At 48.8% G+C, this 25,611-nt stretch overlaps 11 protein-coding genes across 11 annotated transcripts; 7 read left to right on the top strand and 4 right to left on the bottom strand.

Moving 5' to 3' along the window:
* Positions 1 to 205: 205 nt before the first annotated feature.
* BDV38DRAFT_88924 (putative ubiquitin conjugating enzyme (UbcC)) lies at positions 206 to 1,435 on the bottom strand. Its single transcript, XM_032064091.1, has 3 exons — positions 1,032 to 1,435; positions 840 to 966; positions 206 to 770 (listed from the first exon to the last, which is right to left on the bottom strand). The coding sequence occupies exons 1-3, from the start codon at positions 1,095 to 1,097 to the stop codon at positions 280 to 282; spliced, it is 684 nt and encodes a 227-aa protein (XP_031913406.1). The 5' UTR covers positions 1,098 to 1,435; the 3' UTR covers positions 206 to 279.
* A 1,222-nt stretch (positions 1,436 to 2,657) lies between these two features.
* Positions 2,658 to 8,462, top strand: BDV38DRAFT_88929 (putative ABC bile acid transporter). The gene is made up of 2 exons (XM_032064092.1): positions 2,658 to 3,251; positions 3,329 to 8,462. Exons 1-2 carry the CDS (start codon positions 3,187 to 3,189, stop codon positions 8,235 to 8,237), a joined length of 4,974 nt encoding a protein of 1,657 aa, XP_031913407.1. The 5' UTR covers positions 2,658 to 3,186; the 3' UTR covers positions 8,238 to 8,462.
* An 894-nt stretch (positions 8,463 to 9,356) lies between these two features.
* On the top strand, positions 9,357 to 11,042 carry BDV38DRAFT_247165 (uncharacterized protein). The gene has a single exon (XM_032054628.1). The coding sequence runs from the start codon at positions 9,650 to 9,652 to the stop codon at positions 10,448 to 10,450; it is 801 nt and encodes a 266-aa protein (XP_031913408.1). The 5' UTR covers positions 9,357 to 9,649; the 3' UTR covers positions 10,451 to 11,042.
* Positions 11,043 to 12,473, top strand: BDV38DRAFT_293107 (NmrA-like family protein; the record flags this gene model as incomplete). The annotated part of the gene is made up of 3 exons (XM_032062172.1): positions 11,043 to 12,038; positions 12,098 to 12,260; positions 12,317 to 12,473. The coding sequence occupies exons 1-3, from the start codon at positions 11,429 to 11,431 to the stop codon at positions 12,471 to 12,473; spliced, it is 930 nt and encodes a 309-aa protein (XP_031913409.1). The 5' UTR covers positions 11,043 to 11,428.
* A 735-nt stretch (positions 12,474 to 13,208) lies between these two features.
* Positions 13,209 to 14,127, bottom strand: BDV38DRAFT_283187 (uncharacterized protein; the record flags this gene model as incomplete). Its single annotated transcript, XM_032059989.1, has 2 exons — positions 13,209 to 13,945; positions 14,016 to 14,127. 2 exons carry the CDS (start codon positions 14,125 to 14,127, stop codon positions 13,209 to 13,211), a joined length of 849 nt encoding a protein of 282 aa, XP_031913410.1.
* A 229-nt stretch (positions 14,128 to 14,356) lies between these two features.
* On the top strand, positions 14,357 to 15,139 carry BDV38DRAFT_283188 (uncharacterized protein; the record flags this gene model as incomplete). The annotated part of the gene is made up of 2 exons (XM_032059990.1): positions 14,357 to 14,807; positions 14,892 to 15,139. 2 exons carry the CDS (start codon positions 14,357 to 14,359, stop codon positions 15,137 to 15,139), a joined length of 699 nt encoding a protein of 232 aa, XP_031913411.1.
* Positions 15,140 to 15,478: 339 nt separating this feature from the next.
* On the bottom strand, positions 15,479 to 15,810 carry BDV38DRAFT_283189 (uncharacterized protein; the record flags this gene model as incomplete). The annotated part of the gene is made up of 2 exons (XM_032059991.1): positions 15,479 to 15,662; positions 15,725 to 15,810. The coding sequence occupies 2 exons, from the start codon at positions 15,808 to 15,810 to the stop codon at positions 15,479 to 15,481; spliced, it is 270 nt and encodes an 89-aa protein (XP_031913412.1).
* A 990-nt stretch (positions 15,811 to 16,800) lies between these two features.
* Positions 16,801 to 17,833, top strand: BDV38DRAFT_271456 (oxidase ustYa family protein; the record flags this gene model as incomplete). The annotated part of the gene is made up of 4 exons (XM_032057317.1): positions 16,801 to 17,086; positions 17,136 to 17,267; positions 17,322 to 17,452; positions 17,510 to 17,833. The coding sequence occupies 4 exons, from the start codon at positions 16,801 to 16,803 to the stop codon at positions 17,831 to 17,833; spliced, it is 873 nt and encodes a 290-aa protein (XP_031913413.1).
* A 1,597-nt stretch (positions 17,834 to 19,430) lies between these two features.
* Positions 19,431 to 20,824, top strand: BDV38DRAFT_293109 (O-methyltransferase-domain-containing protein; the record flags this gene model as incomplete). The annotated part of the gene is made up of 2 exons (XM_032062173.1): positions 19,431 to 19,747; positions 19,809 to 20,824. Exons 1-2 carry the CDS (start codon positions 19,519 to 19,521, stop codon positions 20,822 to 20,824), a joined length of 1,245 nt encoding a protein of 414 aa, XP_031913414.1. The 5' UTR covers positions 19,431 to 19,518.
* Positions 20,825 to 21,015: 191 nt separating this feature from the next.
* Positions 21,016 to 22,042, bottom strand: BDV38DRAFT_283192 (uncharacterized protein; the record flags this gene model as incomplete). The annotated part of the gene is made up of 3 exons (XM_032059992.1): positions 21,016 to 21,137; positions 21,227 to 21,760; positions 21,811 to 22,042. The coding sequence occupies 3 exons, from the start codon at positions 22,040 to 22,042 to the stop codon at positions 21,016 to 21,018; spliced, it is 888 nt and encodes a 295-aa protein (XP_031913415.1).
* A 398-nt stretch (positions 22,043 to 22,440) lies between these two features.
* On the top strand, positions 22,441 to 24,157 carry BDV38DRAFT_271471 (cytochrome P450; the record flags this gene model as incomplete). Its single annotated transcript, XM_032057320.1, has 3 exons — positions 22,441 to 22,590; positions 22,658 to 22,845; positions 22,921 to 24,157. The coding sequence occupies 3 exons, from the start codon at positions 22,441 to 22,443 to the stop codon at positions 24,155 to 24,157; spliced, it is 1,575 nt and encodes a 524-aa protein (XP_031913416.1).
* Positions 24,158 to 25,611: the final 1,454 nt, after the last annotated feature.

Here is a 25,611-nt window from a genome sequence, read left to right on the forward strand (position 1 = left end):
TACTCCACGGGGCTAAACTACATGGGGATTCTGCGACAACTTTCCAGGTTCTTATGAACAGATCGTTTGAAGGGAATGGATGCTATGGTAGATCCCTATGTCCAGAAATGCTAGAGCTCAGCCATCCCTGCGCCCACGCTATGCCACGAACTAACGCCTGCGCAGTCCTTACGCCAAAATTTCAAAATACAGAAGAGACCCAAAAAAAAAAAAAAAAAAAAAAAGATAAACGAGAAGGGAGAGAGGTGAATGTGTCTCTGACACCCAGGAGCCCTAGTGTCAAGCCCGCCCCTTCTTTTCCTCGTCATCCTCTTCCTCATCACTGCCCGTGTCTTGATCGTCAAAGTCCATGTCTTCGTCCGAGTCGCTTCCTCCGAACACGTCATCGTCTGCATCGCTCTCCGCCCAGAAGTCCGAATCGTCCTTCTCTACGGGCTTAACTGTTGCCGGTTGGTGGGTTGGCATGACGAAGCCTTCGGGGATGTCTTGCTTCGAGATCTCGACGTCCTTTCGAACGCGCGACTTGTATTCCTCGGGTTCCTTCCGCAGCGTCACGCCGGCGTCGACGTTGGCGGGGGACGACACTTCCGCGTCGTCTAGTAACGAGAGGATGGAGATCAAGACAGATTCAACACGTTGAGCAGGGGACCATCGCTCCGAGGCCAGCTCGCCCGACATTTCATCTTCGCCTGGTGCGTGGAGGATCGAGATGCAAAGTTTCCCGTCGGGATAGATGTTGGGGTGGTATAGAGGGCGTCGAAAGGCGAACTCTATGGGTGACGATGTCGAGTCAGTCGTTGCTACGAGTTCTGGAGCCATGGGTTGACAGTGCTGCTTACCTGGGGGCGAAAACGGATAGTTTTTGGGGAATTTCATGGACGCCTTGAAATAACCGCCGTAGTACAAGGAGTCAGGGTTGAGGGCGATTAACCCGATCGTCCACCTGAAGATGTCCTCGTTTTCGAGCTGGCAGAAAGAAGACTGTTAGCTACGGCCAGTCATACGACATGTAGGACCCTAGTAAGTCTTACCTCGATATTGACCCATGGCTCCTTGGCGAGGGTCTTGTATTCGTTCATCAAGATACGTTCGGCCATAGTGGCAGCGGCGGCGGCGGCGGAGGAGGAGGAGGCGGCGAAAGAACGATAGGCTGGCGGCGACTAAGGAATGGCAGTGGGACTATTCTTGAGGGTTGGAGACACCAGATCACTGTAGAGGCGTAGTCGGGTTATTACTAGGGTATCCCCAGTGCAGGATGATGTTCTGTCAATGGGCGGGGACGATCGTTCTGAGAGGCGATAAGATTCCGCCCTTTTTCAACGTCTGCACACTAGTCTGGGCGTGGCAATCCCCACGGAAAGTTCCGGAGTGGCGCTATGGAACAATTGGGACGTTTCTGTGGGTTCCTGTACCCGCTTCAGGGGAAGGAAAAAAAAAAAAAAAAAAAAGTCAAATCAAATAATGGAGGAAGACTTTCTTTGGTGTGAGATGGGTTTTATTACTAACTCCGGTGTTGTTACTTGTTGCTCGTGAGTTTCGAACCACTTTTTTTTTTATATATTTTTTTTTGGCCCTTTCAACTGTGTTGTTCTCCACTTTGTCTATCGGTAGTGTTCCTCCCCAAACCTATCTATGAGACATAGTGACTACTATCTTAGTAGTCTCGTCTACTAGTAGTAGGCCAGTCGCCTGCGTTCCTGGGGACCTGGGCAGGTACCTCGACCTCACTGCATTTCATTGGTGTACAGGATCAACATCACCCGAGGCGCAACAAGGTGGAGAGGTATTCCTTTCAAGTGGGGTTTTCACCGACGCCCGGTTCGCTTGAAGCCGACGGAGTCGCAGCTGTCCATCCTCTAAGGGAGCTAGTACGAGCGAAGGGATCCCGCTTATCTCGGAGATAGAGATACGAATTACCCAATTCGGGAGTCGGGGAAGAAGTTTTTGAGTCAGAGCTCTCTTTTTCACCCTTCCTGCAGGTTACATTGCCATCAAGTGACTCACCACCGTAATCTATCCCCTGCTGACGCTTGGTTGGTGACTGATGACACGGAAGCACGAAATGACGAATCTTATAGGAAGGACGATACTCTCCATACTCTAAGGAATATAGCCAGTAGCTGGGCATCTCTTTTGGAACAATGGAACAAACAGGTCACCCACGATCCCTGGGCCTGAAGGTGTGACAGATATGCAAAGTAGTAGGAGTATGCAGGAAAAAAAGCACAGACATGGACTCCCCAGGTCCAAGGTTCAATCCGACTAGCCGGGTGTGGAGGGGGGTACATCCATACATATCGTACCTATCTCGGGTGGAAGTGATCGATATGGAGAGAGAAGAGAAAACCGGGAGCGCATATCATCTACTAGAGCACGCTAGAGAGAGCTTGATATTTTTTTGAGTTATATACGATACCCTGAATTGACCTTGAGAAGGGTAGAGGCGGTGATATCATAGGTCCAGAAGGGCTGTCATGGGAGCAGCTGCAGCCATCAGATAATAACTTTTCGAGTCGATCGATCGTGTTCAAGTTTTCTCACGCAACCTCTGTCACCAATAGGCTAAGATCTCCCTCCCCCCCTCCTCCGTCCGCCAGTCGTCAATTGCCGTCAAGAAAGAGAAAAACGACGTGACTCGAACAACATCAATTAATTAATAAATAACCGCCGGTCTGGGTTCTGGATCCCTCGCACCAGGCGGTGGGGAACGGACTAACAGTAATAGCCTAGGGAATCCACCCTGGTTAAGTTCGCTCGTTTTCCCCCCCCCGTCCCACTTCTTCCTAACTGCTCTCTTCTTGGCTTTCTTTCTGTCCTTCCGTCATCCGTCGTTTTCCCTTTCCCTTCCACCTTTTCTTTCCCTGATGAGCTTGGGTTCACCTTGATTCATCTGCCCACTCACCATTGTTACTGACGAAACTTGGTAGGGCTTCCATGGTGCCCTCGCAATTCGTCATCTCTTGTCAATTACTTTCTTTCGTTCGCTTTTCTCCCGATTGCCATGCTAGGCTTGTCTGGCAACACAACCTCCGCAGACTGCCAATAACGCGAGTGGCTGTTGTATAGCCTATCGTCCTGTCGTCCTCCTCCCAGCGGGTCTCTGTCGCCAGGACCGGAACGCGAGGCGGATGATCTACCCCGGTCTCTCAATTCTACAAGTGATTTTCGATCGTCCGCGGGTCAGAAATGACGCCGGAATGCCATGGCCCCATTTGGGCCATCGATGACGTTTCCCGTTGCTTTCAGCGCAAGTATGATCGGCACCCTTCCCCAATTCACCTGCTACATGTGATTGCAAGAGTCGTATACTCACCATTGTCAATCGCAGTTATCTACAAGTAATTTTGCCACTTACCGCATGTGGGCTCTCGCTCTTATTCATCGTACTTCGCGTCTCCTATCGTTATTTTGTGTCTCGAAAAGGTGTCTCGTACAAGATCCTTGTGGATAATGCTGCGGAAACTGGTGCCCCAGGGGCCGAGGAGCATGGGGAAGAAACGGATCGGATGTTATCCAAGGCCGCAGAAGAGGAATTGTTACAATTTGAAGTCGATCGTCCCCGAGGCGAAATCGCTCTGATAACGCTCGAAGTAGTTGCGGTTCTGGGAGAAGTGGCCGTCTTCATCGCGGTGCTATGGACAAATACCTGGGGCGACAGCGGTAAACTCTCTGCGATAGCGAAGCTAGTTTCGTGGAGTTATATCCTATTTTTGACATTGGTGCGCTTGCTTCTCTCTACTCTGGACTTGCATCTACTTCCCAGGATTTGGAATCACACCGCGTGTCTGTACGGGCTTCAGTGGTTGTTCAATATTCTTGTGTTCCGGTCCGCCGTCATTCATCCTGTCTCAAGGCGTGCTACAATCTTCACCGCGGTGGAGTTTTCTCTATCGACTCTTCTCCTTCTCATTGCAGTGACGACGCGCAGAGGAAATAAGGCCGTATTAGTTCCACACGAGGATGGTATCCAGCCAGCGAGACATCCCACTGCCAGCTTGATCTCCTTAGCAACCTTTTCCTGGCTAGATCCCCTCATCCTAAAGGGCTATAGACAAGCTCTGGAGCTCGACGACGTTTGGAATTTGACCTCATCCCAAAAGGCAGCAACCGTGCTGGAAGACTTTCGCCGCAGGCAGTATAAGGGCTCTTTGGTTTGGAGACTTGGCCGTTACTTTTGGCCGACGCTTTTGTGGCAAGGTTCATGGACGATTTTCTCATGCCTTTTTACCTATTTACCTACCATTCTCCTCAAGGCAATCTTGGAGTATGTGGAGGATCCCAGGTCAACCACGGCGAATGCCGCTTGGCTGTTTGCCATTATGTTGTTCTGCTCGGGAGCTATTCAGGGTGTTGCGGACGGACAGGCTCTCTGGATAGGGCGCAAGCTAGGCGTGAAACTTCGCGCCATTATTATCGGCGAGATTTACGCCAAAGCTCTGAGACGTAAAGCGGGAGCCTCTGGAGATGCGGGCAAGAAAAATCCCGAAGAAACTCCTCCCAAGAATAAGAAGAAGAGAGCCTTCACCTTCGGTCGAAAGAAAAAGAAGGCCACAACGACAGATCCCGAGTCAGAGGGCCAGGACGCGAAGGAATCGGGAGATGGCGATGCTCACTCGGCCAATACCGGTAACATTATCAACCTCATGGCTATTGACTCCTTCAAGGTCAGCGAGGTGGGTGCGTACCTTCATTTCCTGTGGGCTAGCGTGCCGGTGCAGATCACTATCGCTGTCACGCTTCTGTACCGGCTTCTTGGGTTCAGCTCTTTCGCTGGCATTGTCATCATGGTTTTCATGTTGCCGGTGAACCTGTTCATCGCAAAGCAATTTACAAAGGTCCAAAACCAGATCCTCTCGTCAACCGATGCGCGCATACACGCCACCAATGAGATCCTGCAGAACATCCGGATCATCAAGTATTTCGCATGGGAACAGCGCTTTGAAGATACCGTCAACGAGAAACGCAAGGCGGAACTCAAGGCTTTACGCTACCGCTACATTATCTGGTCCACGGCAGCAACCGTCTGGTACGGAACACCACTTATTATCACCTTCGCGTCCTTTTTCCTGTACACCGTTGTTGAGGGGAAGAAGCTGACACCGTCGATTGCCTTCCCGGCCCTGTCGATGTTCTCCTTGCTTCGTATTCCGTTGGATCAGCTGGCCGATATGGTGGCTCACGTCCAAGAATCAAAGGTCTCTCTGGACCGTGTGGATAAATTCCTCAATGAGGAGGAAACTCAGAAATACACTCAGTTGGACGATAGCAATCCTGCCGGACAGCCACCTAGGATTGCGCTGGAGAATGCCACACTTACGTGGGGAAGCTCTAAAGGCCAATATAAAGATGACCCGCAGAGTGATACTACCGACGCATTCCGCTTGATCAATATCGATGTAGCATTCCGGACTGGCAAGTTGAATATCATTACTGGAGCTACAGGCTCTGGCAAGACATCTCTCCTGATGGCACTCTTGGGAGAAATGAAACTCCTGGACGGTAGTGTTCATTTGCCCGGTGGAACCTCTAGCCGGACAGAACTTCCGGTCGACCCACAGACGGGTCTGATGGAGAGTGTGGCGTACTGTGCGCAGGAAGCGTGGCTAGTCAATGATACCGTCAAGGGAAATATTGTTTTTGCCTCACCTTGGGACCAGCGTCGCTATAATGCTGTGGTAAAGGCTTGCGCTCTGGAACGAGACTTCAGTATCCTCGATGCCGGTGATCAGACTATCGTAGGAGAGAAGGGTATCAGCCTTTCAGGAGGACAAAAGCAGAGGATATCCCTCGCCCGTGCCATCTACAGCAGGGCCCGCCACCTCTTGTTGGACGACTGTCTGAGTGCTGTCGATTCCCACACGGCCAAGCACATTTTCCGAGAGGCTCTCCTAGGACCGTTGATGTTTGACCGAACCTGTGTGCTTGTTACCCACAACATTGCTCTGACTGTCCCGCAAGCGGAGCATGTCATTGTCCTGGACAACGGTAAAGTGACCGCCCAGGGACATCCGGACAAGGTAGCAGCGTCCGGAGTGCTGGGCGATGAACTTCTCAAGTCACGACCCGCATCTAGATCTAGCTCTCAGCGTCCTTCTCGAATGCCGACCGATCTCGGAGACCGTCATGAGGACGAGTCGCATGCCACCAACGGTGGAATCACCAATGGCTCGGCCGGAAAAGACCACAAACAAGAGGAGGCACGACCGAAATTGGTGGAAGGAAAGGCTACTGGTAGTATCAAGTGGTCCACCATCAAAATGTACCTTCTATCTATGGGCTCATGGTCCTACTGGACGGGCGCCTTGTGTGTTTTCTGCTTGCAGCAACTGGGATCCGTATCTACGAATATTTGGATCAGACAGTGGGCCAACTCCTATCAGACCGAGGATCTCGGAACAGACGATGTGGGAGACTACGCGGCCATAACGAGTTTCAAGATCCCGTCATTCAATGCTGGGGGTGTCCCACGAACCTCCACACAGAGTGCCCCCCACTTTGGTACGCGGGCAGCCACGGGGACCTACGGCGATGTTAATGTTGCCTACTATCTCGGTGTGTATGCGATTCTTGGATTGTTATACATCATGATTTCCTTGGTCAGAGAGGGTGTTCTGTTCTGGGGCTCCCTGCATGCATCCAATCAGATCCACAAGCGTCTTCTGAAAGCCGTGATGCATGCCAAGTTCAAGTTTTTCGACTCGACACCTCTCGGTCAGTTGATGAACAGGTTTTCCAAGGATGTTGAAGCGGTCGACCAAGAAGTTGCTCCGGTGGCAATCGGGATGCTTCATTGTCTGGCCACGGTGGTGATGATTGTGGCTCTGATTTCCGTGATCATGCCCGGTTTCTTGATTGCAGCTGTCTTTATTACGTTGGTCTACTTTGCACTGGGAGCTGTGTACTTGAATGCCTCTCGTGATCTCAAGCGACTCGAGTCTGTGCAAAGAAGTCCTCTGTACCAGCAGTTTGGCGAGACCCTCAATGGGATTGTCACCATTCGTGCGTACGGCGACGGGCCGCGGTTCATTGTGGATAATCATCGGCGCATCAACGACTACAACCGGCCGCATATTTATCTCTGGGCCAGTAATCGCTGGCTTGCCCTTCGCGTTGACTGGTGTGGTGCCTTGGTCTCCTTCTTTACTGCGGTCTTCGTCCTGCTCAGCATCGGAAAGATTGACGCCGGCGCTGCTGGTCTTGCGTTGACATACGCAGTTACATTCACCGAGAACGTTCTCTGGTTGGTCCGTCTCTATTCCGAGGTTCAACAGAACATGAACTCGGTCGAACGAGTGAAGGAGTATCTCGAGGTCGAGCAAGAGGCGGCGGCGGTTATTCCGGACTCGAGGCCGCCCGCCCACTGGCCTAGCGGCGGAGCCGTTGAATTTGCCAACTACACTACACGCTACCGACCGGACCTTGATCCTGTTCTTCGTAACGTTTCCTTCACAGTGCAGCCGGGTGAAAAGGTCGGCATCGTGGGCCGCACGGGCGCGGGCAAGAGCTCATTGGCCCTGGCTCTCTTCCGTGGACTTGAAGCTGAGAAGGGACGTATCGTCATTGATGATGTAGATATCGGCTCTATTGGGCTCCGCGACCTGCGAGAGTCGATCACGATTGTGCCTCAAGACCCGACTCTTTTCACGGGCACCATCCGGAGCAACCTCGACCCATTCAATCTCTTCACGGATGAGCAAATTTTCACGGCGCTCCGTCGGGTTCACTTGATCGGCTCTGGAACATCAGGAACCGCAACCCCTGTGGCCAACAGTGCGGAACCCATCGCGACGGCGAATGGCACTGTTGTTCTTGACAATAAGAACGTCTTCCTCAACTTGGAGACACCGATTTCGGAGTCGGGATCTAATCTGTCCCAAGGGCAGAGGCAGCTTATGTGTCTCGCCCGGGCCCTTCTGAAGGACCCCAAGGTGCTGATGATGGATGAAGCGACGGCTTCCATTGACTATAATACCGATGCCCGAATCCAAGAGACGCTCCGTGAGCTCCGAGACAGCACGATCATCACGATTGCGCACCGCTTGCAAACCATCATTGACTACGACAAGGTGCTGGTGCTCGACCACGGCCGTGTGGTGGAGTACGACCATCCGTGGACGCTCATCAACCGGGAAGATGGTGTGTTCCGAGGCATGTGCGACAACAGTGGGAACATGGAGACCCTTCTGGATGGTGCCAAGAAGGCCTGGGAACATAAACGGCTTGTGGATGACTCATAGACTTTACGTATAGCTTCTGTTCTGCATATTTATTTTCCCTGACCCTTTGTCAATCTTCATCCCAGCGAAGATCCAAAAGTTTTCTCGGCTCAGGGTATAATTCTGTATTGTTAATTATATCGGGCGTATAAAGGAATGTGCTCTTGAGTTAATATGATAGTTTGATCTACATTAGAGTTTCTAGTTCCTGATGCCTGGTGTTGACGATCGAACGATACATATGTTGCAATGTATAACTTGGTGAATCGATGGTTGATTGCCTACGGATATTGCCCCGACTTTCGGGCGTGGAAGAGCATGTGGAAGCATGACCGTCGTAGAGAGTCGTTCTACACTCCCCACTGGTTGAATGGTTTTTTTGTTTTTTTATTATTTTTTTTTAAATCATCATTCCTATAATTAGTAACGCAAGGGTCAAGATTTTGTTTCAAACAAACATAAAAATTCTGTTAGTGGGAGTCGGAACTCTCGGATGTGATGTAGTGGAAAACATGGATTACACTTTTTTCATCACCGAGAGAATGGAGTTTTAGGGCATGTCCACGGTGAGCGACTCTTTTGATAATTGGACATATATATGACTTCCTTGTTTTAGCACAACCTTGTTGAAAATACTCTTGTCAGAAAATAGGAGTTGTAGAAGTCGTAGTCGTAGTAGTCCTACTTGTAGTAGAAATAGTAGAAATAGTCCAAGCTATAGTGAGTCGTGAATCATGATCGACAAAACAAGATGGGCAGCTAAACCCGATCACGCCTAGCTCCACCTACTTTAATTCCGATAGGATCCGCGACGCCAAACAGTCGATCAACCACCACCAGCAGCTGCAGCTGCAAGACCGGAGCTTTGCGGATATACCAATTCCGCCAGTCTCTAACGCTGGAGCCTAGCGAAAACCCTCATTCAATGATATCACCGGTGCCACTGAATTCATTCTGACATAACTTTTCACTGCCGTATGACCGGCGACGCCGCGTAAGTCCCGGCTGCCGAACCAAGAACCGTGGCGTCTCGTCTGGCAAAAGACTTCATCTTGCAAAGTCAATTTACAGCGGGCGTTGGCTATTAAAGGTGGAACAAACTTCCAACAGGAATTGTCTGGATGTCGTGATGCAAAAGGACGGCGATAAACTTCTGCGCCTCTTGGGTGTGGAGCTGGGGGCAGAAGACCAAGATAGGCCATTTCATCATATGGTTACATTGATAGGTCAGCGATTCTAGATCGACGTCGGCTGCCTGAATCTATAAGAGTGGCCAGTGGTATTTTGTTCACGTTCCGCTGCCCCCGGAAACTTTTAATAAATCTGTGCTTGCGTGCTTGGTTTAACAACTTATACATACACCCCACTGCGTCCCCCGTGCAACAAGTTTGTATCAATAAAATCACTCGACTGGAATTATAAATCACATAACCATGCGTATCTTCTCTGCCTTAAGCAGTCTCCTTCTGGCTGGAGCTGCCCTCGCCCAGAGCTCTGACTGCGCGCCCAAGTCCGGTGATGTCCAGACGGTTCAGTTCGCCTGGGCTCTCCAGTATCTGTCCGAACGATTCTGGTCGTCTCAATCGCTCAACCAGACCTTCCTGAACAATGCCACCAATGCCTCCAGCGCTAACTATGAACCCAACTTCAGGGGCATCACACGCGAGAATCGTCTGGGCGTCCGTGCCGTGCAGCAGCTTGGCAAGGGCCTCTCCAACTTCACCGCTCCTCGGTGCAACTTCACCATCCCCCCAGCCCAAGACGCCGATAGCTTCCTCAAGAATGCCCTACAGGTTGAGCAGACCGTCGCTGGCGGCCTCATCGGCCTGGCCGCCTACACCCAATCTCCCGAGGTCTCCTTCCTCCTAGCTCGCCTGGCTGCCCAGCACAGTGCGCAAGCCGCTTACCTCGGCTCTGAGCAGAACGCCACCTTCTTCCCTTCGAACAGCACCTCTTTGATCCCCGCCTACACCCCCGACCAGATCCTCAAGACCGGCAACCAGACCGGCAACCAGACCGGCCAGCTAGGTACCTACCTCAGCCAGTGCGTGACTGCGCCCTCCGGCCCCTGCGGCCAGAAGGTCAACATTGGCCCCTTGGTTGCAACCCTGAACTCCACTAGCACTGGCGGTGGCAGTTCTAGCTCTGCAGCCCCCTCCAGCACCGCTACGGAGACGACGTCTGCCGCGACTTCGACTAGCACGACAACAGCTAGGAGCAGGAAGTACTTCTAAGCTTCGGATCGAAGATTACTGGGTCTATCGACAAGTCAACCGCGACAATCCGCCAAAGATATACTTCGCAACCTTCGTAGGGTTGAGAAAGATTGAGTGATACTTATGGTGACCATAATTCACATATTAACTACTTTCTGTAATCATCTTGTTTTAATGTCCCAGTGTGTGGGGTTAATATAATGCGCCAAGTTTGGATGGATTCTGTGTTATAGTTGGTTTATATAATAGTTTATAGTTTCTGGATCTATAGGTTAGGGAATCAATATGTTTATGATGAGAGATGGCTACTTGTTCTAACCCAAGCTTAATCGCTGTTAACCAATTGGTCAATTCAGCGTAACTGATTGACATAGTAGATCACGTATCTTGTGGTAAATGGACATGTATAGTAAGATGGTGACTTTGTTAACCTTCGGGTTAGAGGGTCTTGGAACGTTGACAGTTTCAAATAAGTTCTGTTGCCGGAGAATCCTTTTTTTGACGTCTAGTGTACCATGCCAGGACTTTTACCCAATGTTTTTAAGAGAGAATGGCCTCAATCTCCCAGAAAGGTCGTTGGCATTATCGGTGTGGAACCCGCGGAGCGGACGGGAAACCCTGTGGTCACTTTCATTATTCCTTAACAGAAGTGGATTATAGCACCTATCGTACAGTGAATCCAGTATAAGGCTAATAAATAACTTAAGTCTAGGACCCACTATAGAGTAGCTGTCTATTACTTTTCATTTCTAAAGAAGGTTACTTAACAATGCAGGAGTATCTCATATTGACTGTCAATGGTTCGGGAAGAATGTACTAAGCTCGGGATTAAATAGGGCTCGAATGAAGCCTGGTGAGTAATGTTCGTTCACCATTGCCTCCAGTCAACCAGACAATACAGAGCGCTGAAAGTATTTAAAGCCATTGATATGGCCCTGTTATTTTCAAACGGACTACAAAATCCATCTACACTTCACAGACGATCTGATTGACAAAATGGTCCTCACCGTCGGTATCGCTGGCATAACCGGGAAGTTCGCCCACCGCGTAGTCTCCCACTTGCTCAAACACTTCAATGTGATTATCCGAGGATACTGCCGTGACTCCAGCAAAGTCTCCGAGTCCATCTCCTCGGAGAAAGTGACCTTGTTCAAGGGCGACGCCTTCGAGAAAGAGGCCATCCATACCTTCGCTCAGGGTTGTGACGTGCTGATCTGCTGCTACCTCGGCGACAATAAACTCATGATCGACGAGCAGAAGATTCTGATCGATGCGTGCGAGCAACTAGGCGTTCCCCGTTACATCACGAGCGACTGGGCCCTCGACTACACCAAGCTGAAACTGGGCGAGCTGTTTCCCAAGGACCCCGTGATCCATGTTCGCGCCTACCTGACCACAAAGCAGAAGGTCAAGGGCGTTCATATACTGATCGGAAGGTTCATGGAGCCGGTTCTGAGTCCTTTCTTTAATATCCTCGATCCCAAGACTAACAGCTTCCGCTTCTGGGGCGAGGGCGATGAAATCATGGAGGGAACTGCCGACGATACTGCGGCCCAGTTCACTACCGCGGTGGCTAGAGATCCCGAGGCAACTGGTGTTATCCGCTGTACGTTTCTGTCTGGATGTTTACTTTTTACCATAGTTACTAAACTAACGATACTATAGTCCTTGGTGGACGAGCCACCATTCGCGAAATCGTTCAATCCTACGAGAAGGTCTATGGCGTGAAGGCGAATCTCGAGAGGCTGGGTTCCCTTGACGATCTCTACAAGTTTATGCACGAGACGCGGGCCCAGAATCCCGCTGATATCTACGGCTACATGTCGCTGTATGTTACCCGCTACTCTGGATAATCTGCTATGCTCATGGACTGACGGGACACAGGTTCTTTTACTATTACTGGATCAACGGACAGACCTTTGTCGGGCTGGGGCTTGATAATGACAGGTATCCCCAGGTCAAGCCTATCAATTGGGAGGAGTATATGAGGCAGTGGCCTTTGGAGCAGTTTCCTAGTTCTTATTTTGCGCTTAATGCTTGAGCGTTTGTTATCTATCATGCACATTAGCCAAGTTTGATTGCTGTTGCCCAGAATTAGATGAGAGATATTAGTATGATAGTGTATAATCTCACTGCTTAGAATAAGCCAGTACACACGACTGTAGGGTGTGCCACAACACATTCGTTTCTAGCATATACATGCGAAGATGAATGCCTCCAGACTCATATGACCTCAACTCTGCTTCTCTGCATTGTACCTCATTCCGCTAGCCTTGGCCTTTTTCTCTCTGTCAATAGTTGTAATGGGCCTCTCTTCTTATATAGTTAATTTACCCAACTATATCAACATCTATCAACATCATACTGTCCTCGACCAGCAACGCATTCCACTATGTCGTTATTAAATATGTTTTATATACCTGTAGTATCAATATTACAACACAATTTGCCACTCCCTTCTTATTTTATATTTAGTTCTTGAGCGTTTACTGGCCATCGTGTATATTATAATATTCATTGGTGTTAGAATAAAATCTCTAGAAAGCTCCGTTGCGACGGGAAATCTCAGGTCCATCACTAGAAATGAAACATGGCGAGTATTTCCTGTCTTCAAGGTTAAAAACGAAAAGGAGGAGCGTAGTTGACTTCGCAGGGTTTTACAGCAAGACTCAGATCACGCTGGTAATCTATCTTTGTGGCAAATCCAGTTAACAAAGTTTTGACTGTACTCTTCGAAGTAATGTATATTTTCAATCTCTACTTAATGCCTTCTGGCTCAGTAATATCCGCACTTATTAAACCTCACCCACATCTGCGTCACCTGACAACCCCCTGGATCCTCGTCACAAGGGGCATGAAGCTTGGGATCAGTATCCCGCAAGAGAATTGCCGTCGAGCAATGGACCGTATGCTCGGGATCGAGCACATCATCATCCAAGGGCTTCTGACTTTGAAAAGCAGCATGGAATTTCCGCCACGAGTATGAACAATGATACATATGCCAGGACCACGAGCCCCAGGCGCCGAGGTAATCGCCCCGCTTCCACTTCTCCTCCGGGAGCTCCTCTGTACTCCGCGTCTGATTGTTCGGGTAGAAGTGCCATTCGTAGCTGGTGAGGAAGTCGTCGACTAATTCGGCATTATAGCACTCGGGTCGTTGCCATGCCCAGGACATTGGGTCGAAGATGCAGCCGAGCGATCGGGCTTCTTTGATCGAATGTCCGCAGTGGCCGAATTCGGCGCCCGTTGGATTCGTTTTCCCACCGGGGGTCGGTGGTGCAGTGGTCGCGAGTGTTTGAGGTTGTGCTTGGACTTGCTGGAGGAGCGCGTCGAGTCGGCCCAGGTTGGTTGAGCAGATAGTAGCGAGGGTGATTCCTAGGAGCAATGATAAAATGGCAGGAATGTAAGGGATCGAAGAGTGGCATGCTCGGAACTTGGCCCGGGGATGAAGTGTATCGAGCTCGGAGGGATTAGAGTGTGTCTCGTTTAGAAGTGATCTATATTGCTCTTTATCTGTTGGTGTCTATAATGAAGTGTTAGGCCGGGGCTTTACTTCTTCTGTGGGCTTGGAGTTTGTGTTTACCATTCTGTTTGTGCCGGTATGGGTTTTCTCCCTCACGGGGACTTGAGAAAGTGAGATAAGTGTAGCCCAGAGAGCCAATATAGAATAAGACTTTCCGCTCTGCTGACTGCATAGATCCCTGCAATGGCGTCTTTGGACCCTTTTCTTTGTTTCCCGACCTTATTGGTCTACAGAAAGGGGGGGGGGGGGGGGGAGCGGGATGTATACGTAGCCATTTAGGGTTACATCGATGATGAGCCATTTGTCTAGCACCGTCTTCAATCGGTGTTTTTAAATACTCACTTTTCTCTCATAAAAAGTACTCTCTGTATCAAACGCAATCCCACCCAACGTGCATAAGCATGTCATCCTGGAAAACCGAACCGTGTAGTGTCGCCGATGCCCCCGCTTTAGCCGACAATAATATGTCAGCATTCTGGGAAGACCCAACATGGATCCTTCTGTGGCCCAAGGAAATCACCCTGGATTACCTGATCTCCCAATGCGCAAAGCGATACCCCAAGATCCTGCTGAGCTCTCGCCAAAACACCCGTCACATGAAGGCTGTCGATCCAATGACGGGCGAGTTGGTCGGATATGCGCGGTGGATTTTACCGGATAGCCACCTTGTTGCGGAAGATGGGACTCCGCAGTGGGGGGAGGCGCAGATCCCGGACGTGAGTGAGGAGAAGAAGATAGGATTCCAGGCATTAGCGGAGTCGGCGTGGTGGAGTGGGAGAAGCGATATGCATTCCATCGATGACCTTAATGATGAGGTTATGCATCGGATACTGGTGCAGAGGCCGTATATGAGTAAGTTTGGGGGAGTAGTAGTAGGAAGAGGAGGAGGTGTTCTTGTTGGGCAATTCATCCAGAGTGGCTGATTGTTGCTTATAGAGCTTGACTATCTGGCGGTTCATCCTAAGAATAAGGGTAAAGGCATTGCGACGGCTCTGGTTGCTAGCGGTGTCAGGGCGGCAGAATCAATCAGCCTGCCGATTGTTACGATGTCATATAAGGCTGGTCGTGGGGTGTACGCACGCTTGGGGTTTAAGGAGGTGGATCGAGTCATTCAGGATGACTCGCAATATGGCGGTGCTGGTGAATATGGGGCGTACTTTATGATACGGGATATCGGCAACTGATGTAAAGGCTTGAACACAACCTATGTACATACTGGGTTTGATGAGAGTAGTTTATTTCTCCCAATACTTGCTACCTTCGTTTACTAATCTCATATAATTCTACGGGAGACTTGTCTTCTAAACGCATGCGGTACGGATTATCATGTCAATTGATCAAAGCTATCAGGAGTAACTCAGGTTGTTACTGGGGATTTGGTTCATGGATAAGGTGTTGCTCATATTTCGAAGGCTACTACCAGACGATATGGACAACAAAGGATGATATAAAGTGACATCAGGGGAACCAGGTCTCTCCTCTTAGCCGGTTGGTGCACCACTCTCTCTCATAGAACAGCTCATTTACTCTTCTTCCTCAGGAACATCATAGGTTGCATATTTTTCTTTGGAGCGCTTGTCGGGGACATCGTACACAGCATACTTCTCCTTGGATCGCCTGTCAGGGACATCATACACCGCGTACTTCTCCTTGGATCGTTTTTCAGGCACATCATAGACAGCATACTTGTCTTTGGATGGCTCACGACTACCCAATGTTAGTTACCAGTACTCCCCTTTGTTTCGCGCTGAGAATATAGCTTAGCTTACACTTCGAGAGAGTTGGCCGGGGCCGGAAGAGCTAGAGCAGAGGCAAGTAGCCCGAGAGTCACAAATGAAGCTGCAGTGAAACGCATCTTGGAGTAGTCTGAGATTTAAGCTTGGAAGGAGGGTCAATGACAATATTGTCTTGCCTTGTTTGAATCATAGAGATGCTGGTTGGCGGGTAGACGGGTTCTTAAACTTCTCTTTGTGGATAGTCGGATTAGATTGTCTATTATGGCGAAAGATGGTGAGGGATTTATTTTACCCTCACAGGTTCATATCCATGATGTTTGAGTGTCGATGGGCAGCCTGTATTGAATGGGTGGAACCAGGAACTGGCCCGGGTACCGCGATTTCCGTAATAAATTGGAAAAAGCCCTCACCTAGTTGCCTTTACTGGCGTAGCTGCATATACCACATCGGGTAAACCCTGTTGAGGAGAAGGCTCCATGAAGGCCTCCCTCCTGATGTTGTTGTATAACACCGTCACCCGGTCTTGCGCGTCGATCACACAGCAATCGATAGAAATCTTGGTCTGGTGAAGTGTGTGATCGCCATGTAAGCATGTATGGTGCAAGAATAGTGCTTACTGTACCAGGCCTATAGGGCCGAGCCCGAGTATCAGGTTCGGACCGTGACCTTAGACTGTCTTGCCTGGGGTTACATTGCATCATTAGTGAGAGCTTACTCGTTCTTGATCACTATCGCTACATCCGAGCTCTATCCCCGCGCCTTGTCTATATGCAGTAACGTCACACACCCCATCTGGTGAGTATAGGGCAATATAGGCTTCTTTCACTGTCTCATATTCGCAATACTATACCTCTCGTACGCAATATGTGCATAAACCACGAGACTGCATGATTACGCGTCTCCAGGATGGGGTTCATACAGGACTGTCTCGTAAAAGAGGGGTAAAGGTTGTAACAGAGATCGAAGGACGCCATATTCAATCACTGGGATAAACTAGAAGCATTTGGGAGTTTTCTCTGTGGAAGACTATGTGTTTTCCGCACGCTCTTCCTCTGTCCTCATAGCTTTTAGTTGCAACTTTTGAGTTGTGCACACTACCCATCGGAAGAATGCCATCTGAGACGAAAGAAGCGGCGTATGATCCTCTAGCCTCGGACGAGAAGAGGTTTTCGCAAAGTTCCGATGGTGTTGAAGACCAGGAAGACGGAATAGGGTTGTTAAGGCGTGCCCGAAAAACTCCTTTTCGCTCTTCCTTTTGGGCAAGGGCGGGAGGAAAAGCTGTGGCCGCAGTTAATTCTATACTACTTCTAAGCATTCTTGTTATATTGTTCGTGTCCCACCGCTATGAGTACCAGTGTTCAGAATTCGAATGTGCCGCGAAAACGTCTTACTACTGTAGGTGGTGTCACACACTATGAACAATGGCAAAGGCTAACACTAATAGCTCCGGTGTTTGAGGACCCCCGAGCGATTGAATATGAATATGTAAGGTTTCAGGGCGCCCTTGAGCATCAAAGTGTCTACAAGGGAACGCCAAATAAGGAACTCGATGAGGCATGGGTGGCCCTGACACATAGTGAGCTTTCGTGGCCATCTCCTTTTGTTAACTACATGAAACTGACATAGCCAGTGAACAATTCCGGGGTGGATGGCAAAGTTCTCGATCGTATCCAAAAGTCGCGTATAGCCGTTAAGTACCCAAAGGAACAAGGGGGACTGTATGATGTTGGCATCGAGGTTTTCCACCACATGCACTGCTTGGTATGCTGAGGTCAACCCGTGGCTGTATGAGGCACAATGAATGCTGACAATTGACAGAATCTGATACGCCAGTACACGTACAAAGACTACTACCACCGCCCAGAGAACAAACCCAAGTCTTTTACAGACCCGGAACCTATACTTCGTGCTCACATCGACCACTGTATTGAGATGTTACGGCAGTCTCTGATGTGCCAAGGGGACGTCGGTATAATCACATATAACTGGGTCCACCCCTGGGGTATGTATCCTGACTTTAGTACGGAGCACAAGTGCCGCAAGTTTGACAGAATTGTCGAATGGGCTGATAAGCACGCACTACCGGATGATGACCCCGAACCCGATTCTGAGACTGTTTGGTTATCAGGCCCACCACAGTAAATGAAGATCGGAGATGTAGCGGTTTCTTCCACCTATAGGACAGGTCAAGGCAATAGTGGTCTCAACGCCGATAATTGCAAAGTCTATGGAGGCTGTTAGAAGCCAGGGGTAGCATGTAACCAAGGCAATACGCTTGGGATAAAGCATGTATAGTTTCTTTGTTGTTGGTTGACCTACTTCTAAGCTGTTCTCTGTCATATCTTCATATTCCTTAATTCCATTAGATCATAATTACTCATTAGATGAAAATGTGAAGATTCACTATTCTCTAAAGAGAGCTGCGTTTGAAGGGCAATAGCGATGTCCATTCATAGTCTGATTTCATGAATGAGTTTCTGATGACAGTAGTATCGCTTCCATACCATGCCGATATTAACAACCATCAGTAAGCTACTCATATTATATTATCGTGTGCCTTCCGGTAGGATGATTATGATGGCTTTGTAACCTCACGATATGAATTATTCTTCACACATTGAATTCATTCCATCTTTTTTTAAATGTTACTCTTGTTACACCCACTTGTTACTGAATATATCCCCAACCTTCTGGTATTCTCTCCGTGCAGTAATAGAACGAGACACCTATAACCTTCGCAGTACCGCAGAATAGAGAACAGCAGGAAGCTAAACCAGCCTGCTACCCTAAAACTGCTTCAATTTGCTTTGTCAGAATATGCCGTAACCCTTAGGATAAAGTAACCCCTGGACAGGTTTAAAGAGCTAGATACACGCGCACACTTACAGATTACAATACATTCGGACTTTAGATATGCGATTGCCCTCTACAGTGTACCGCCGATCCTCATATCCACTCCCGGGAATTGAACAAGGTGATGCCAAAGGATACGCCATAGGGGTTATTGGAAACGTTTCAACACATTCGATTGCAAAGAAGACATTCTTACTCCGGGGTTTGAGTACAGATTTAAGCTAATCAATCGACAAGAGTATAGCAGCACGATTTTACGTGCCTCTTGTAAAGGAAGTAAGCTAAAGAGCATGTGCATTGATGTAGGGTCACATGAACTGTACAGTAGAATAGAGAGAGAGAGAGAGAGAGAGAGAGAACAAAAGAACAAGAAAGGTGTAATTTTTATTTCTATTGCCTAAGCTAGAACTTTGGTCGACACATTACCAGTGACGTATTGGTACTTAGAAAATGTGAGGTTCGTCGACGACCGCATGGATGATTGATCCATTGCTCCTTGCTCCGTCGGCGACATTTTTGTTGCTACTTTCACAAATGTGTCCTCTGCTGTACACGAGAAGTTTCTTTGAATATTTAGTTACAGGCCATATTCAATGTTTATTTTTTAGTTTTATTTTTGCCGAGTAGATTACTGGGTTATACGGAATCAACGGTGATTTTGGGCCGTTCTGGGCTCCCTCCGAACCAGGCAAGCCCGCCAATCCTACCTTACCTTATCCCGGTGGTACTGTTACTACCGTACTCCATAACCATCGCGACGTGGCCACCCAGACGATCCTTGCCCATTCGAAGCATAGTTGTTGAAAACGGCATGGGCATCTTTTTTTGTCGCAGTACCTGTGGCGAATACAACCGTATATTAACGTATAGTTCTACGTCGGTGGAGCACAAGAAAGGTCACTACCACCTACAACGGCTAAAGTAGGGGCCCGGTCGATAGCTCCTGTGGTTGTCGCTTGCACTATATTGTCATTATGGTTCACGATAAAATTGAAAATGTTTTGCAAGATACTGTTCAAGTTTTGACGAGGGCCATCGATACTCTGAAGGCCAATAAGGACGAGGTGGTTCAGCGGTTACATGATCCAGATAACTTACCAGAAAGTTGTTTGAATGAGCTCTCAATTAGAGCCAATGATTTAGCGCACGAATTGCGGCTGCTGCTCGAGCCTCGGCCTGTCCTAATCGCAAATTACTTTCTCGGTGAGCACAGCGTCGTTTCAGATTTTGTCGGTTGTCTCTTGGAGCTGATTTCAGACTGTAGGATCCGCAAACTGCAAGTGTCTCAATGCCGCCGTTGAGCTGGCAGTGGCCGATATACTGGGTCGGGATTCGATGACACTGGCAGACCTGGCCAAGGCATGCGGTGCGAACGAAATTCGACTGAAGCAGATTATGCGGGTGTTACATAATGATGGAATCTTCGAATTTCATGCGGCATCGAGCAGCTACAGCAATAACGCCTGTTCGCTCCTCCTACAAAAGAAACACTGGACGAAGTGGTGGTATTGGGTGGATCTGTACGGGAACGAGTTCTATGAGATGGCTCGAGGAATCCCGGCTGCTTGTCGACAAGGCGAGAAGCGCATGCCATCTCAGATCGCATTTGATACCGATATGAGCATGTTTAGCTGGTTTGCGGCTCAGGGCTCGCTGCATCGCGTTCACCGCACCCTAGGAGGGGGTGCCATTGCGCAGGCACCCGGAATTCTGCAGGACTACCCGTGGGAAGAAGTCATCGACGGAAAGACAACAATCATAGATATAGGTGGTGGTGGTGGTGGCTTGGTTGCGACTCTGTGTCGAGCGTTCCCTGACCTTCACGGAGGCATCTTCGACCGACCGGAGGTCATCCAGCATGCGGTTGAAAACTTTCATAGTCCTCAAGGAATCTATCAAGATATCGGACACCGAGTGGCACGCACAGATTTACGCGGAGGGGACTTCTTTCAGGGTGTCCCCAGGTATGAAATCTATACGATGAAATGGTGTTTGCATGATTGGGGTGACGAAGAGGCTGTCCAAGTCTTATCAAATATCCGCAAGGCGATCATTCCGGGCCCTCGGTCGCGCCTCATTTTATTTGAAATCCTCTTGCGAGAGGGTCGGTCTGGCCACCTTGCCCGTATGGCAGATTTGTCGGTGTTTATGGCGGCGAATGGACGGGAGCGAGACAAGGCTGAATGGTGCTCCTTGGCTTTGAAAAGCGGATGGAGCATTCGAAAGGTTTACAATCTTCGCAGAGCTTGGCCTAGCGCTATGGAATTGGTTCCTGTCTAGCTTGGACTGGATAAATGAATATGATTTACTCGGTCCTGGCACGGGGCTAAGCTGTGAACTAAAATGGTTACACCATAATGATCATAACACCAGTTATAGGGCAGAAGCCGTATTTAATAATATTGCCAGTAATCATTTATTTGAACCAGGGATGGGCGAATAATTGATAGCTCCTTAGTCAAGTCCGTCCATCATACCGGCCGCCTGCCATACACGACGTAAAGTCGTTGGTGGCCACCAATGCGGGCCAATTCCCTAGCAGTGTGTTTTGGAAGATCGTCGAGTTCCTCACGGGCTATGGTAAGTGGAAGGGCTGAAGGGTGTATACAACCGTCAGTAAGAAATGAAAGACCGGAATAGCAGGAAACTAGGGATCCCCAAATAAATGATAAATACACTGACCTCGAGCCATAGGTAGGAACCCTTCAAGCGCAGATGAAATTTGCCAAATACTTTTCTGGGCACTCTTTAAGTTTAAATTGCTCGCACCCACCGGCACGTCGATAATCTGTTCTTCAATGTCGCACATTCCGGCTTCCTCAAGCCAGCTCTTAAGGCCTTTTGGGTAGTCGTAGCCGGTGCCAGATAACGTAAAGATTTGTCGAAGGAGCTCTTCGGACTTGGCCAGCCCCCCTGGGTTTGGGGCGTTATGGTCCTGCTCGATAAGCTCTATCCATCCTCCTGGCTTTACAAGACCACAAAGTCGTCGTATTGTTGTTGCTGCGGGGGAGTAGTCACACCCCGGAATGACTAGGCGCTGATGCACGTAATCGAAGCTTTCCTGCCAACTTGGTGGCCAAGCATCGTCCGCGCGCTGTAGGTGGAAGGAGATTTCGTTTGGGGAATCTCTCGGGAACATCTTCTTCACGGAGTCAGTTCCGACATATTCATGACTATAGGACGGTAAAGACTCCCGCAGATCATGTAGCCATCTACCTGTGACCTAGAATGAGAGAATGCCCAATATATATCCAGTGGCCACTTACCATCTGCAGTTCCGCTGTCTAGAATGCGTAGCCTGGGTCGGTGGAGGTTGATCGGCGCAACACATAAGACGCCCATGTGTTCGAGGAATACTTCATGCTGTGCTGCAAGACGAGCTAGTTCATCGGGATGAAATTCAAGATGATACTCTCCTTTTTGCCTTTCTCTGACAACGGTCGACTGAGAGGGTGAGCTCAGTGGGGAAATATGGCGGGAGTGCTGGATCGTGTCCATTCTGGGTCAGAAATACGTAAATCCTTTAAGTAGCCCCTGTGTCAAAGTGCTGGGACTGGAATAGGGTTGAGGATGTTGATGCACATTTCTATACCTTAAGACTGCCGGGCTTCCAGTGGAAGAATGGATACTCCGGCTCAATCGGCTGTTCGCCGCAAGCTCGAGCTCGGCTTCAAATAATATGCGCGTCATCACAAACATGAAAAGAGCTGGATTCGGAAGGCCTCCACATTCGCCCCCATGGGCTGAGCTGGAATAGCTGAGATGCGCTGCGCGTACGTTTCAATGGGCGGAATACGTATTTTAAGCCTTGAAATCATCTCATCATCGAAGTGTTACGTTCTTTAATACCTAATTTGATCAAATTGAGTCTAGAGATTTGTCTGCAACCGTTCAAGATGCTCGACTTTGAACCCATGTACTTGGATTATCAGGCCATGTTCTATGTCAGCTCTCTAGCACTGATGCTACTGGCGTTGGGCCTCCTAGTATGTCAGGCAGGGGAAAATGGCACATTGTTGAATCAAGCGCTCTCCTATGCTATCGATGTAAGTCATAGACATATGACTACATTTCACACAGTCCCAGGCTGGGGATGCGGCTAATATCTTTGAGGCCTACCTTTGCTTCCGAAATCCGCTCAAATCTCAAGACGGGCGGACAAAGGTTCCCTCCTGTCCATACCAGTTTCCCAATGGACAGGGGAATCTCGCGAAATTCTATGAGGGGGCTTCTTTGTCTCAACACTGGCGGGAGAAGTATGGACCTGTGTATAGAATATGGTCGGGATTAACCCCGGAAATGTGAGTACCGATCATTCCAGTGAAGCAGATGGCCCGGTCCCATAGTGGAATGCGAGTGCGCTAACGATAATAAAGTGTCGTGACTCGATCGGAGCATGTGCGCTCCGTCTTTCACGACTCAAATTTGCACGTCAAAGGACCCAACATGGACTCGGGTTGGCTTATTGGAGAGCTCCTCGGCCACTGCCTCGGGCTCCTGGAGCCCGACGATTGGTCGCGTGTACGTTCAGTTGTTGGCGGCCCATTTCACCACAACAAAGCAGTCTCATATGTGGGTTTAGTCCAGCGTCGAGTGGATGAGCATTTCGAATTGCTTCGCAAGTTCCAAGCTACTCCTGACCCTGGAAAGGAAATCATTCTTCGGCCTTCCGAGGACTTCAAATTTCTTCCTTTTTTAGTCCTGGCTGAGATCATTTACGGAGAACTTCCGGAGAATTTGAAACAACAACTCAAGGAGATTGCCATTTTGCGCGAAGACCTCTGGAAAGCTGGAATGTCCGGCAAGCTGTATCGGTTCTCTCTGGGCCGACTAGTACCGACGAAAACGAACGGCTCACTACGGAGTTTCAAATCCAAGTGGTTGGATTTCAATGAACGAGCGTTTCGCCATGCTACTGAATCCGTCCCAATGGCGCCAATAGTCACCATGTATACCGCAATGAAAGACGGGAAAATCAGTGAAACTGAACTCCTCCATACACTAGACGAAGCTCTATTTGCCAACCTTGATGTTACGCTGGGAAACTTCTCCTGGAACCCTATGTTTCTCGCAGCAAACCCACAGATCCAAGAAGAACTGCGCAACGAAATTAAAGTGATCCGAAATACAGAACACAAGAGCTTCGAAGGATATTTTACATCCCATTCGACATTACTGCACGCCTGCATTCTGGAGTCCGCTCGGTTGAAGCCGATGGCACCTTTTTCCATCCCACAGGCAGCGCCGACGGACCGGGTACTGGGTGGCTTCATTATTCCAGCTGGTACAAACTTTGTAGTAGACACCGTTAGCCTCAATATCCTTGATGAAAAATGGGGACCGGACACTATGCTTTATCGGCCCCAGCGATTTCTTGAAGAACAAAATCCCACCCAGCTACGCTATCGCTATTGGCGATATGGATTTGGTCCGAGGCAGTGCCTCGGGAAATATACTGCGGATGTCATTTTACATGTTCTGTTAGCGTCCTTGGTAGAGAAGTATTATATGAGACTGAAGTGTACCGAATATTCCGACCTGGAGGGGTGGCAGAGAAAACCAGATACATGGATCAGCCTCGCTATGGAGGACATCGTGTGCGAGCCGATTTGAGTGCCAGATACAAAAGACTTGCAAGACATTTTTGATTGTATTTAAAAGTCAGAGTTCTTCCCGTGCGTAGTCGCTACGCCTGAATCAAAGCTCCGGAGAATTTGGCTCCAAGGAATGGCCAGCAATTCCTCCACTTGCCGGGTTGAAACTGACATCCATGCTGAAATACTCCACTCAGAATGTCACATTCTCCGACACATTCTTTCCCCTTCCTACTAGCAATTTTGTACCATTATTGCACGGTCGTCCAAATGCAACCGGTGAACTGGGCCCTGCCAATTTTCACCTTCCAATGCTTCTCCCTTATTAGTCCTGAGGTGACGATGAACGCATCTACATGGCCAACTTCTTCTGAAGCATGCCAATGCACAGCTCTCCATTTTTCACTGCAATATAATGGTCATTCGGAGGTTAAGATAGAGTAGGTACATCGGAGGTAGGATTGGCCAGTATATACATGCATACTTGTATGCATATCGTCACGATTTACGCGTACTGTACAGAGTATACTGAAAATGAACTCCAAGTAAAACCCCGCTAAAAGCAATCTAATTGGGTGGCTGAAATCGATTACCATACACGGTACATTCCTGAAACCCCCGATACAGAAAAATTCCATCGTTCTGTCTAATTCTTCACACAAACTTGCTTATGAAGGAGTGTAGTGTGTCGCTTTAACCAATTATATATTTTAAAAAAGAGATATAAAAGTCGCGTGCTCTACTACCTTTTAGTATCTTTAGATTCAAAACCTTCCTAGGTACAACACATCCACCTCTAAAATATATATACTTCTCTGCCACACAATATTTTATGCAAGTTAGAATACCTGTGTATTGAAATAGATCAGTCATGTTCCCATACGTCCACTATTAGTCACGTTCCATGGAACTGCCAGATCAACTTCTGCTCATGGACTCCGTATACGTCTTCCATATACTCACACTTCCGGTTGCGGGACGGAGTAAATGTAACAGACATTATCCAAATAAAGAGAGGGTACAAACCGATACGGTGATTCCAATACATGGACGGCGATATGTCCTAAATGTTACATTACTTATGTTGCCGTGCAAACTCTCTGGGGTAAACTACCTCAACCGGGTAAGTACTAAGGCTCCTCCTTTGCATCACTTATGATGACCCACGATTTTGATATCCCGCAACTCTAACAGTGCTATTTGTTTCTCTATAAGGCAGACAAGTGTAACCTTCTTGCCGATAAGCGTTTTCTTTCTTTTAAATCAATGACTATGACATACCAACGATAGGACCAATCAATTAGCAAAAATAGTGCCACAGAATCTCAAGACACTTGAATGACTACACGGGACTTAAACATCAAGGCTGTTTCGGTCTCTAACCAATAACCAGGTCGCATCGTTTAACGACCTACCGAGGAGTCATGTCGTCACGGAAATTGCCAACGCTACATATCAAATGATGATACGCAT

The sequence above is a fragment of the Aspergillus pseudotamarii genome (genome assembly GCF_009193445.1).
Source record: "Aspergillus pseudotamarii strain CBS 117625 unplaced genomic scaffold BDV38scaffold_28, whole genome shotgun sequence".
Lineage (NCBI taxonomy): Eukaryota > Fungi > Ascomycota > Eurotiomycetes > Eurotiales > Aspergillaceae > Aspergillus > Aspergillus pseudotamarii.